Source organism: Gobio gobio (genome assembly GCF_949357685.1).
Source record: "Gobio gobio genome assembly, chromosome: 24".
Taxonomy (NCBI): domain Eukaryota; kingdom Metazoa; phylum Chordata; class Actinopteri; order Cypriniformes; family Gobionidae; genus Gobio; species Gobio gobio.
In genome coordinates, this window is record NC_137120.1 from 32,122,337 (window position 1) to 32,135,038 (window position 12,702).

The window sequence follows — 12,702 nt, forward strand, 5'->3', positions numbered from 1 at the left end:
GGAAGATGGACGCTTTCACTAAACATAGGTTGACACATTTTTCTCTTTTTCCGCTCTACTTTCTCCTCTACTCTGCGAAGCACTGCCTATCCATCATGCCCGCATGTAGCCTGTGTGCTTGTAGTAACTTTCTCTCTCTCTCTCTTTCCCTTTCTGCTTTCTGTTTTCTCTCTCTGGCAGCTGATGCAGCAGCAGGCGGCCCTCATGGCTGCCAGTCACGGAGGCTACCTGGCGCCCAGCGTGGCCTTTCCCACCACCCAGATCCACCAGATGGGGGCGCTCAATATCAACAGCCTGCCGCCCACCCCCATGACCCCGGTGTCGGGTGAGTTTCATCAGACACTGGGTGAGCAACAGCGTTTCATTTCCTCTCTTACGGGATGGGGTCTAAGATTAAGTGTGTTTGCATTATGTTAACTGGACCACACACAGTTACAAGATTACATACACTTTAAGGGGGTGTTCAAACTTGTAGTTCAGTTGTCTTGGTTCATTTGGTTCGGACCAAAACAAAACATTTAGTCCTGGTCTGCTTAGCGGTCACTTTGGCATTTTTAACACCGAACCTAAAGGCATAGGGATGCGTTCACAACCTGATTGGTTGGCTTTTATTACATATTGGCTATGTTGAGACGGAATTTACCAAACATCCAAAACAATGCTATGTGCTGGGCTAAATGCACTTGTATGTGCATTCTGTTCTTTTTAGGGTCTCATCTTCCTGTTTTTGGTTCATTTACATGTCTTTGGTCTGTGTTGCATTTATATATCATACCCATGGTACGGCAGCAAAGTTCCTTGATTATTACGCAGGAATGAGAGTATAGTTCCTAGCCATATCGGCCTAGAAAATCACAACTTCTTAGTACAGCCACTACAGAAGAGTCAAGTTTTAAATAGGAAAAATATCGAAACTCTTTGGTCATTTTTGAGCGAGATGCTAACGGTCTAATCAGATTCAATGATCTATGCTAAGCTATGCTAAAAGTGCTACCGCCAGACACGGAGATCGGCTGAATGGATTCGAAAACAGTAAAACTCAACTGTTAAACTCTAGGGGAGTTGGAAAATGAGCCTATTTTCAAAAATAGTGGTGTGTTCCTTTTGGAAGTCAGTTCGTATAAAAACTGCATACAATTTCTTGATTTTTTTAATACAAACGTTTACATTAAAACACCAATTTTAATAGTTTAGTAAAAACTCAGCAAGCATTACATAAAGCATACATAACATTTCAAGGTTTTCGTTTTTTTGCACAACCTTTCGCAATAAACTAGCGCAAATGTGAATAGTCTGAGATTTTGTTCCGAACAATAGTTGATACCACAATAAAAACATACACGTAAACATACTTTTCGAAGTTTTTGGTATGTTAAAAAGTTTGCAACAACACTTTAAAGCTTATTTAAGTTGGACTAAAGCAATGATTCATCTTTAGTTCACCCCGAAATTGAGCCATTATGATTTTTGTGCACCTAACTGACCTAAATTATGCAATTGTAGCCCGGCTTCACCTAGGTTGTGTATGTTAATCGCACGACAATTGACCCTTCGCCAGCTCTAAAAAACAAGATGTGGGTTTAATGCGTCAAATATCCAGTTGCACATTTTGTCATTTATACTTGGACAATTGTTGGACTACGCAAAAACCTGCTGTAGTTTTATTGTAACTGTGCAAGTAAACGTAGTTGTGTTTTCGTTTTATTAAGAAGTCAGTACATATAACTTTTGGATGGACAGAACTGCCATACTTGCGGTCCTTTCACATGGTTTTGAGATGGTGGTCCAGTGGGTTAAACCATGCAACTGATACGCAGAAGGTTGCTGGTTCGATCCCAGCGGTCACCACCAGTGTGTCCTTGAGCAAGGATTGTCCCTGTAATAAGTCGCTTTGGATAAAAGCGTCTGCCAAATGCATAAATTCATGGTTTTCATTGTGTTAAGTCAGCAAGCATTACGTTTGGATTGACATAACAAAAGCACAAAAACGATACAAAATTTCACCAATTCCTTCAGTTTTTTTGTACAACCTTTTGCATAAAAAATTTGCGAAAGTGTTAATAGTCTGAGATTTTGTTCAATAAAAAGCTTGATTATAACTGCGCGTGTGAACATACACTACTTGTGAAGTATTACTTTTAGATTGACCAAACTATACACAGTTTCACAAAAAAAAGTTTGCGTTAAACTCCAGAAATATGAGTGGAAGTTTGAATAGCTTTCGAGGTTTTGTACTGGTGCCATTTGTTCTATTTCAGATGAATGACAGAAATTGTTAAACAAACATAACCTTTCTAACATTTCTTGCCCTGATTTTAAGCAAATCCCATCTCATGTCACATTTTAAGTTACAAAAACACCAATGCTGACATTTCCTAAATGGCACTCGCGTCAGATTTGCAGATTGTCCGTTTTAGTCGTCCCCGGCACGCTTTGATAATCAGGACACACGACTGCTCTGATTGTCATTCCCAACACCCCATTATCATATAATCTAAACAAACACGAGATCTTATTGGATAATGGCCACCTTACAGCATTTGCTTATGCAGCAGTATTGCACTTTTCCAATCTCTTCCGAAAACATGCCACCCAGTGAATTATGCTCGGCTTTAACAAAGCTCATTCCTCTTTTGTCAACAGCACTGCTGTACCAATTTACACTGTACACCACGACACCGGACAATATCATTTGTCATTCCCGGTAAAGCACGTAGTTTGGCAACATATGAGTAGCTTGCAGCTAACTGGCCGGACGATTTCGAAGCACATTATTAGTTTGGTGGCTAATTGACTGACCGTGGAATGACAAAACGTTTGCGCTCTCATGCAAAGTTACAACACTAGCTTTATTACCTGAGGGGCTGAAACAGCAAGACGCTCCCACTGGCATCACATATAGATTTAATACGGTTCCATCTTTTACAAGCCGCCATCCAGTCCCATAAAAGCCTCGTCCAATTAAAGCTCCAGAGCTGTCAAGGCTGAGGCTGAGGTTATCCATGTGTGGCATTACATGCAGATGTACTTACTTGCTACTTCAAATATTAAGTCAGACAGACAGGACGGTTTGTCAAATGTTTTGCCAAGACACACACAATGCAATACGTGCACTTTTTCCATCACGGATCATCCATCATGCACTGCATGTTTGTTTTATCATCACCCATTGTACTAGCAATCCCTAAATTCACAGGACTGCAGGACTGCAACTGTTTATATTATAGAATTATACACCGATGATACTACATAGTTGAGTTTTTTCTTTGGAATGAATGCCGGCGCTTACCAAAAATGTACTGTAGTGCTACCATGGTAGTTATGGCATCAGATGATATTATAGTGCTTTGATATACATATATAAAGGTATTTACATTTTACTCCTTAGAACTTACTTAAGAACATCATGATATAACCATGTCCCAAGCATATTATTCCCATGGTACATTGTATGTGCCAAAACAGGGTATTATTGTGGTACTATGTCAAAAAACACGGTAAACGTCACAAAACATGGTATTACCATGGTAAATGCTCATGAAAGCATGATAATACCTTGATAAATGTCACAAAATATGGTATGACCATGGCAAATGTCCATGATAACCATGTTAATACCATGGTAAATGTAAAAAAATATGGTATTACCATGGCAAAATGTCCATGAAACGACAGTAATTCCATAGTAAATGTCACAAAGCATGGTATTTCCATGGTAAATGCTCATGAAACCAGTATATTACTGTGGTAAATTTCACAAAATATGCTATGACCTTGGCAAATGTCCGTAAAACCATGTTAATACCATGGTAAATGTCAAAAACATGGTATTTCCATGGTAAATGCTCATGAAACCAGGATATTACTGTGGTAAATGTCACAAAAACATAGTATGGCCATGGCAATTGTCCATGAAACCATGTTAATACCATAGTAAACATCACAAAGCATGGTATTACCATGGTAAATGCTCATGAAACCATGATATTACCTTGGTAAATGTCACAAAATATGCTATGACCTTGGCAAATGTCCATGAAACCATGTTAATACATGGCAAATGTAAAAAAGCATAGTATTACCATGGCAAAATGTTCATTAAACCATGGTAATGCCATGGTAAACGTCACAAAACATGGTATTACCATGGTAAATGCTTATGAAACCATGATATTACCTTGGTAAATGTCACAAAACATGGTATTAGCATGGCAAAATATCCACGAAAAACGATGTAATGCCAAGGTAAATGTCACAAAGCATGGTATTACCATGGTAAATGCTCATTAAACCATGATATTACTGTGGTGAATGTCACAAAACATAGAATTACCATGGTAAATGCTCATAAAACTATGATATTACCATGGTAAATGCTCATGAAACCATGATATTACATGATAGTTTTAAATGTCATAAAAACATGGTATGACCATGGTAATTGTCCATGAAACCATGTTAATACCATGGTAAATGTCAAAAAGCGTGGTATTACCATGGAAAAATATAGACGAAAACACTGTAATTCCATAGTAAACGTCATAAAGCATGGTATTGCCATGGCAAAACATCCATGAAACCATGTAAATACCATTGTAAACGTCACAAAACATAGAATTACCATGGTAAATGTTAATGAAACCATGATATTACCTTGGTAAATGTCAAAAAGCATGGTATTACCATGGCAACATGTCCATGAAACCAGGTTAATACCATTGTAAACATCACAAAATATAGAATTACCATGGTAAAGGCTCATGAAACCATTATATCACCTTGGTAAATGTCAAAAAGGATGATATTACCGTGTTAAATGTCACAAAAACATGGTATGACCATGGTAATTGTCCATGAAACCATGTTAATACCATGGTAAAAGTAAAAAAGCATGGTATTACCATGGCAACATGTCCATGAAACCATGTTAATACTATTGTAAACATCACAAAATATAGAATTACCATGGTAAATGCTCATTAAACCATGAAATTACCTTGGTAAATGTCACAAAGTATGGTATTACCATGGTAAATGCTCATGCATCCATTATATTACCGTGTTAAATGCTCATGAAACCATGATATTACCATGGCAAATGTCCATGAAAACCATGTTAATACCATTATACACATCACAAAACATAGAATTACCATGGTAAATGCTCATGAAACCATTATATCACCTTGGTAAATGTCAAAAAGTATGATATTACCGTGTTAAATGTCACAAAAACGCTGTATGACCATGGTAATTGTCCATGAAACCATGTTAATACCATGCTAAAAGTCAAAAAGCATGGTATTACCATGGCAACATGTCCATGAAACCATGTTAATACCATAGTAAACATCACAAAACATGGTATTACCATGGTAAATGCTCATGAAAAAAATATTACCATGGCAAATATCCATGAAAACCATGTTAATACCATTGTAAACATCACAAAATATAGAATTACCATGGTAAATGCTCATTAAACCATGAAATTACCATGGTAAATGTCACAAAGTATGGTATTACCATGGAAAATGCTCATGCATCCATGATATTACCATGTTAAATGCTCATGAAACCATGATATTACCATGGCAAATGTCCATGAAAACCATGTTAATACCATTATACACATCCCAAAACATAGAATTACCATGGTAAATGCTCATGAAACCATTATATCACCTTGGTAAATGTCAAAAAGTATGATATTACCGTGTTAAATGTCACAAAAACATGGTATGACCATGGTAATTGTCCATGAAACCATGTTAATACCATAGTAAACATCACAAAACATGGTATTACCATGGTAAATGCTCATGAAAAAAATATTACCATGGCAAATGTCCATGAAAACCATGTTAATATGGTAAATGTCATAAAACAGTATTACAATGGCAAATGTCTAGGGAACTTAGTCTCACACAAACATAGTTTCAACACGGTAACTTCCAATGAATCATCTGGTTCAAGTTCAAAACTTTATGTGCATATTTTAAAATAAATGACTAAAACTTTCCCTAAAATTAAGATGGAAAATATAAATATAAAATATATAATTGAAAAACTATAATATATACTAAAAGAACACTGGTATATGGTAATACAGCGTACCTTGGTATTCTTTTAAGTACCTTGCTAATGTGAATGTAGGCTACTATGTAAATACCAAGTGTTAAGTGTCCATGAAACCTTGATATAACCACATCTTTTTTTCATTCATTCCTCGCACAAATGATCCAGCTCTGTGTAAAACAACCACTCTCTTATGTTTGGATTGTCTCCTCTTTGACTGGGATCAATGTCATATTAACATGCAATGCAGCTGCTGGGGTGAATTGGCCTCTCTTACACTGACTTAATTGCAAGAGACTGGCGGATCTCCTGTGGGCGCGAGATGTACTGAAATATGCGGAGCATTGGACACGCTCCTGTATGCGCGCATGAGCTCTGCTCTTCTGATTGCCTTCCATTATTGAACCTATTGGAATCTGTTGCATTATTAATCCTGGGCGAGAAAGCGCTGGCTGGCGTTCAAAATATTCCAAGGACTACAATAAATAAGATATTCATACGATTTTCTTCTCGTTCATTCATTCATTCGTTCATTTGCATCTCCCTGACAGGCACAGCACCTCTGGTTTATTCAATACATCTGCCTCTCTCTGATTGGTTGCGACTTGTGTATGAAGCATTGTGGAAGCATGGGAATCTGGTTCGATATTAAGAGCTGTTGCCGGAGAAATATCGTGTGCCGTCTTTGAATAAGCACAATGTTTTTGGATCAGGCTTTAAAATTGACTGAACAACTGATCTATTGTGATGCAAAAAAGCCTTCCGTCATGAAGTGTTTTTTAGGGAATTGTGCTGCAATCTGAAGACATCTGGCAAGAGTACAATTGAACGGTAGAACAGCTGTCACATCATCTGAGGCTGCTTTCAGAACTCCATCTTTTAGTTAATGCACAGGCGCGGAATATTATTAGAGCGAAATATCCTCTGTGTTTGAAATAACATTAACTTGAAGTCACAAAGTATTAGCGGAACATCTCATTGGGCTCAGTTGGAGGTACTGATAAAAGATTTGCGAAATTGGATTATGAAATAGACAACATCTGGTAAATATTATCATGATATGACCACAATGAACCATTTGAACACATTGCGATGTTATCGACAATATACTGTAATATGACTGACACAACCTGGTTGCATTTGGAATCTTAAAGATGTGATTTTCTGATTCATTCAAGGTTGCTTCAGTTCGGTTTTGATTCAATATTGATTCTTTCTGGAATATTGCAGGCCCAATAAAGTATTGCAGTTATCAAAAACATTCATATAAGTAATATTATTGTACTTATTTGATTTATTAGTAAGCATACATTATTAGGATTATTTATTTTAAAAATATTATAAATTATAAATATTCATAAATAATAATTAATTATCTATTTTGATAAATTCAATGAATTTCATACATTTTACTTTTTAAAATGTGGGATAAAGTCCTTTTTAAATGTTTAAATCCTTATAAAAAAGTTTGACAAATTCACATTTGTACAATTGTTTGTACATTAACGCTATTTATAATATTAAGCATATAAGATTGATGATACATAACAAAATAATATATTATTATTTTCATAAATAAACTATGAATTTCATACATTTTTTAAAATGTGATATACATTTATTATTTTGTACATTAATGCTATTTAATATTAAGCATATAAGATTGATTATCAATAACACAATAATATATTATTATTTTCATAAATAAATTCTATGAATTTCATACATTTAAAAAAAATGTGATATCAATGTATTATTTTATACATTAACACTGTTTAATATTAAGCATAAAAGATTGATTAATAATAATAAAGAAATGCACATTTTCACATATTTTGTACATTAATGCTATTTAATATTAAGCATATAATATTGATTATTAATAACAATATATATATTATTATTATTTTGATAAATACATTCTATGAATTTCATAATTTTTTTTAATGTGAAATCAGTTCATTATTTTGTACATTAACATTCTTTAATATTAAGCATAAAAGATTGATGATTAATAACAATGTAAAATCGAATATTCATATTTCCATTTTTTTTTGTACATTAACACTATTTAATATTAAGCATATGATGATTAAAAGTTATTTTTATTATTATTATTTTGATAAATACATAAATTCTATTACATATATTTTCACTTTTTCACTTTTCAAAATGTGAAATTAATTCATTATTTTTCACATTAACTGTTTATTATGAAGCTTATCATAATAATAATAGCAATAACAGTTATAATACATAATAATAAAACGTTTTGTTGTTATGATTATTATATTACTATTATTATTCAATTATTTCGATAAATAAATTCTATGAATTTCATACATTTTCACTTTTTAAAAATGTGGGATAAAGTCCCTATCAAATGTTAAAATCCTTATAAAAAGTTACTTTGACAAATTCACATTTTCACATGTAGCCCACTGTGTAATATTAAGCATAAGATTTATGAATATAATAATTACATGTTGTTATTATAATTTTGAGAAATAAATTTCTACTTTTTAGTATGTGAAATCAATTTGTTATCGTTGTACATTAACCGTTTATTATTAAGCATGTAATAATTATCATATAGTACAGTAAAGTTACTTACAGAACAATGCTAAAGTGATAGATAATACTATATTTTCCATGGTACTGAAGGATTACTTTATTCACAAACACGGTATTTACATGGTACCCCAAGGTATTTCAGAGAATACACTGTTACAGTGTCAAAAAACATGGTATTACCATGGCACTTGACCCACAAAAATAACAAAAGGTAAATTGTATTAACAATGAAGAGATGACATCCCATTAGTGCAGCCACATTTGTACCATTATGTGTGGGTTCAGTATCCGGAGTAACCTAGAAACCTGGGTGTCGTCATCCGGAGGTAACGTGGTGACGTCCCGCGGTGCATGCAGCGTTTAGGAGAGCAACAGAGGGGTTAAGAGCACTCGCTAAAAACAATGGCGCAGCCGCTCTATTAACAGATGTAAAGCACTTAAGCGCGATGGTGCGTACAAGCTCAGCCAGATGGCGCCCTCTATTAGAGGATGTATCACTACCGTGATGCATGGTGATGTTTTCCTCGGTTTTGTTTCTTTTTATAAGAGTAATGTTCAGCAGGTGCAAGCTCTTGAGCAACAAAGCGCTCCAAGTCGACGGCATGACAGTCTAATTGTCAGCGGCGGGATTAAATGGCTTGAAACTGTGCAGCCAGGCTGGTCGCGTTATTCGTCTCTGCCCTGAAGTTTGTACCCTGACACGGGCTTGATGGGTTTCGTAAAGCCCCCGTCCTGCTCTTTTTCAGTTTAAATGGAGATGTGTCACGGACAGATGAGAGGCTGTACTTTGGTTAAGCATATGTCGAATGTTTCTGTTGTGTTTAAAGCCCCGGACGAAGTTAATGAGGTGTCAGGTGCGGTATTTGCGAGCCATCCGAGAGGCACGGAACATGATGGGGACGGTTGAGTTCACCTTGTGTGCCTTCAGGGTCATAAAACCCATTGACTTTGTTCTCGGTCTCACGGGGGCCGCGAAATAGAGATTGTGCTCGTACGAAAACCCGAAAGCGTTTCAAACGGAGCAGCTGCACAAGTTGTGTCGCATGCTGGTGCCCTCAAAGATGCTGTTTTTCTGCTTAAAGAAGACACTGGTTGTAAAATCATGATGTTTATGAATATTTTGTACCTGAAATGAACGTTTAGAGGCCTACAGTTGCCTTGACGTCTATTTAAAACTTGTCTTAAGTGTAAAACTCAAATGTTCTTAAAAGTCCCATTAGGCTACAATGAAGATCATTTGGAGGCATGTATCTGTCATTTACTGAATGAGCTGTTATAATACCTCTACGACTAAAACCTACTGTTGCATTTCTGCAGCATTTGGATGAAATAGTCTCACTGCTTTATATTTCTTTTGGTATGTTGCCATTTTTCTGTGTAAAAACGTGTGAAATTTAATGTAAAACACTCCCGAATGGTGTCAGTTTTTTCCCATTGAACACACAATGAGAAGTTTAGTAGAATGTTCATGCTGCACTTTTCCATAAACAGTGGAAATTAATGTTGACTGGAAAAAAATTGTCCAAAAATGACCATAGAAGCATTATGATTTTATATTTAATGGAAGAAAAGTCATACCAGTTTGGAACGACATGAAGACCAGTAAAAATAACCAAGAGTAAAGTGGTGTCAAGTTTGTATAGGTGTCAGATTTGTGACAACATTTCATGAAACTGCCATAAAAGGCTGTACTTTTGTAGACTAGCATTTAGATATTCTCATTGAGTTGCATAGAAACAGAAAGAGGCTGTTTTTCTGTTTAAAGAAGACACTGGTTGTAAAAACATAATGTTTATGAATATTTTGTTTGGTAAAGTACCTGATATGAACATTTAGAGGCCTACAGTTGCATTGATGTCTATTTAAAACTTGCCAGCAAGATAAAATGTTCTTAAAAGTCCCATTAGGCTACATTGAAGATCATTTGGAGGCATTTATCTGTCATTTACTGAATGAGCTGTTATAATACCTTTAAAAACTGTTAAAGACTAAAACCCACTGTTGCATTTCTGCAGCATTTGGATGAAATAGTCTCATATATACACTGCTTTATATTTCTTTTGGTATTTTGCCATTTTTCTGTGTGAAAAGTGTGTGAAATTTAATGTAAAACACTCCCGAATGGTGTCAGTTTTTTTCCCCATTGAACACAAAATGAGACGTTTAGCAGAATGTTCATGCTGCTCTTTTCCATATACAGAGGAAATTAATGTTGACTGGAAAAATAGTCCAAAACTGACCATAGAAGCATTATGATTTTGTGTTTAAAGTCATGGCAGTTTGGAACGACATGAAGACCAGTAAAAAAATAACCAAGAGTAAATTGTAGTTTGTATAGGTGTCAGATTTTTGACAAAATTTCATGAAACTGCCATAAAAGGCTGTACTTTTGTAGACTAGCATTTAGATATTCTCATTGAGTTGCATAGAAACAGAAAGAGGCTGTTTTTCTGTTTAAAGAAGACACTGGTTGTAAAAACATAATGTTTATGAATATTTTGTTTGGTAAAGTACCTGATATGAACATTTAGAGGCCTACAGTTGCATTGATGTCTATTTAAAACTTGCCAGCAAGATAAAATGTTCTTAAAAGTCCCATTAGGCTACATTGAAGATCATTTGGAGGCATTTATCTGTCATTTACTGAATGAGCTGTTATAATACCTTTAAAAACTGTTAAAGACTAAATCCCGCTGTTGCATTTCTGCAGCATTTGGATGAAATAGTCTCATATATACACTGCTTTATATTTCTTTTGGTATTTTGCCATTTTTCTGTGTGAAAAGTGTGTGAAATTTAATGTAAAACACTCCCGAATGGTGTCAGTTTTTTTCCCCATTGAACACAAAATGAGACGTTTAGCAGAATGTTCATGCTGCTCTTTTCCATATACAGAGGAAATTAATGTTGACTGGAAAAATAGTCCAAAACTGACCATAGAAGCATTATGATTTTGTGTTTAAAGTCATGGCAGTTTGGAACGACATGAAGACCAGTAAAAAAATAACCAAGAGTAAATTGTAGTTTGTATAGGTGTCAGATTTTTGACAAAATTTCATGAAACTGCCATAAAAGGCTGTACTTTTGTAGACTACCATTTAAATATTCTCATTGCGTTGCATTGAAACAGAAAGATGTTGTTTTTCTGTTTAAAGAAGACACTGGTTGTAAAAACATAATGTTAATGAATATTTTGTTTGGTAAAGTACCTGATATGAACATTTAGAGGCCTACAGTTGCATTGATGTCTATTTAAGACTTGCCAGCAAGATAAAAATGTTCCTAAAAGTCCCTTTAGGCTACATTGAAGATCATTTGGAGGCATTTATCTGTCACTTACTGAATGAGCTGTTATAAAACCTTTAAAAACTGTTAAAGACTAAAACCCACTGTTGCATTTCTGCAGCATTTGGATGAAATAGTCTCATATTTATTTTACGCTGCTTTATATTTTATTTGGTATGATGCCATTTTTCTGTGTGAAAAACGTGTGAATTTTAATGTAAAACAGTCCCGAATGGTGTCAGTTTTTCCCCCATTTAACACAAAATGAGACGTTTAGCAGAATGTTCATGCTGCTCTTTTCCATATACAGTGGAAGTGAATGGGGACTGGAATTTTCCCCCCAAAAAAATGACCATAGAAGCAATATGATTTTGTGTTGAATGGAAGAAAAGTCATACCAGTTTGGAACGACATGAAGACCAGTAAAAAATAACCAAGAGTAAATTGTGGTCAAGTTTGTATAGGTGTCAGATTTTTGACAAAATTTTCGTGAAACTGCCATAAAAGTAGACTAGCATTTAAATATTCTCGTTGTGTTGCATTACACCAGAGCAAACCTCTTTATAAATTCAGAAGTAAATAAACATAAGCCGGCCTCTGTATAAAAAATATGGATGTAATGGGAGTTAGTTATTGTGATTGGTTTGGCTGCAGTGCTAACCGATACGGTTCCAGCGCTCCTTGTTGATTTCAGTGTATAATTTGCATAATAAATCCTTTTGGTGCATATGGTAAGCTGTTCCTCATTGTAGTCACCATCGGGTG

The 12,702-nt window shown here is 35.0% G+C and overlaps 1 protein-coding gene across 9 annotated transcripts in view; it reads left to right on the forward strand.

The window, feature by feature from the left end:
* The window catches only part of celf5a (cugbp, Elav-like family member 5a), a gene marked incomplete at both ends in the record, with an annotated part of 303,029 nt that overhangs the window by 272,856 nt on the left and 17,471 nt on the right, over positions 1 to 12,702 (forward strand). For all 9 annotated transcript variants that reach the window (XM_079808313.1, XM_079808314.1, XM_079808306.1 and 6 more), the window contains one exon: positions 181 to 346. In XM_079808313.1, the coding sequence (XP_079664439.1) occupies positions 181 to 346 (166 nt within the window). The remainder of the gene's footprint in view (positions 1 to 180; positions 347 to 12,702) is intronic.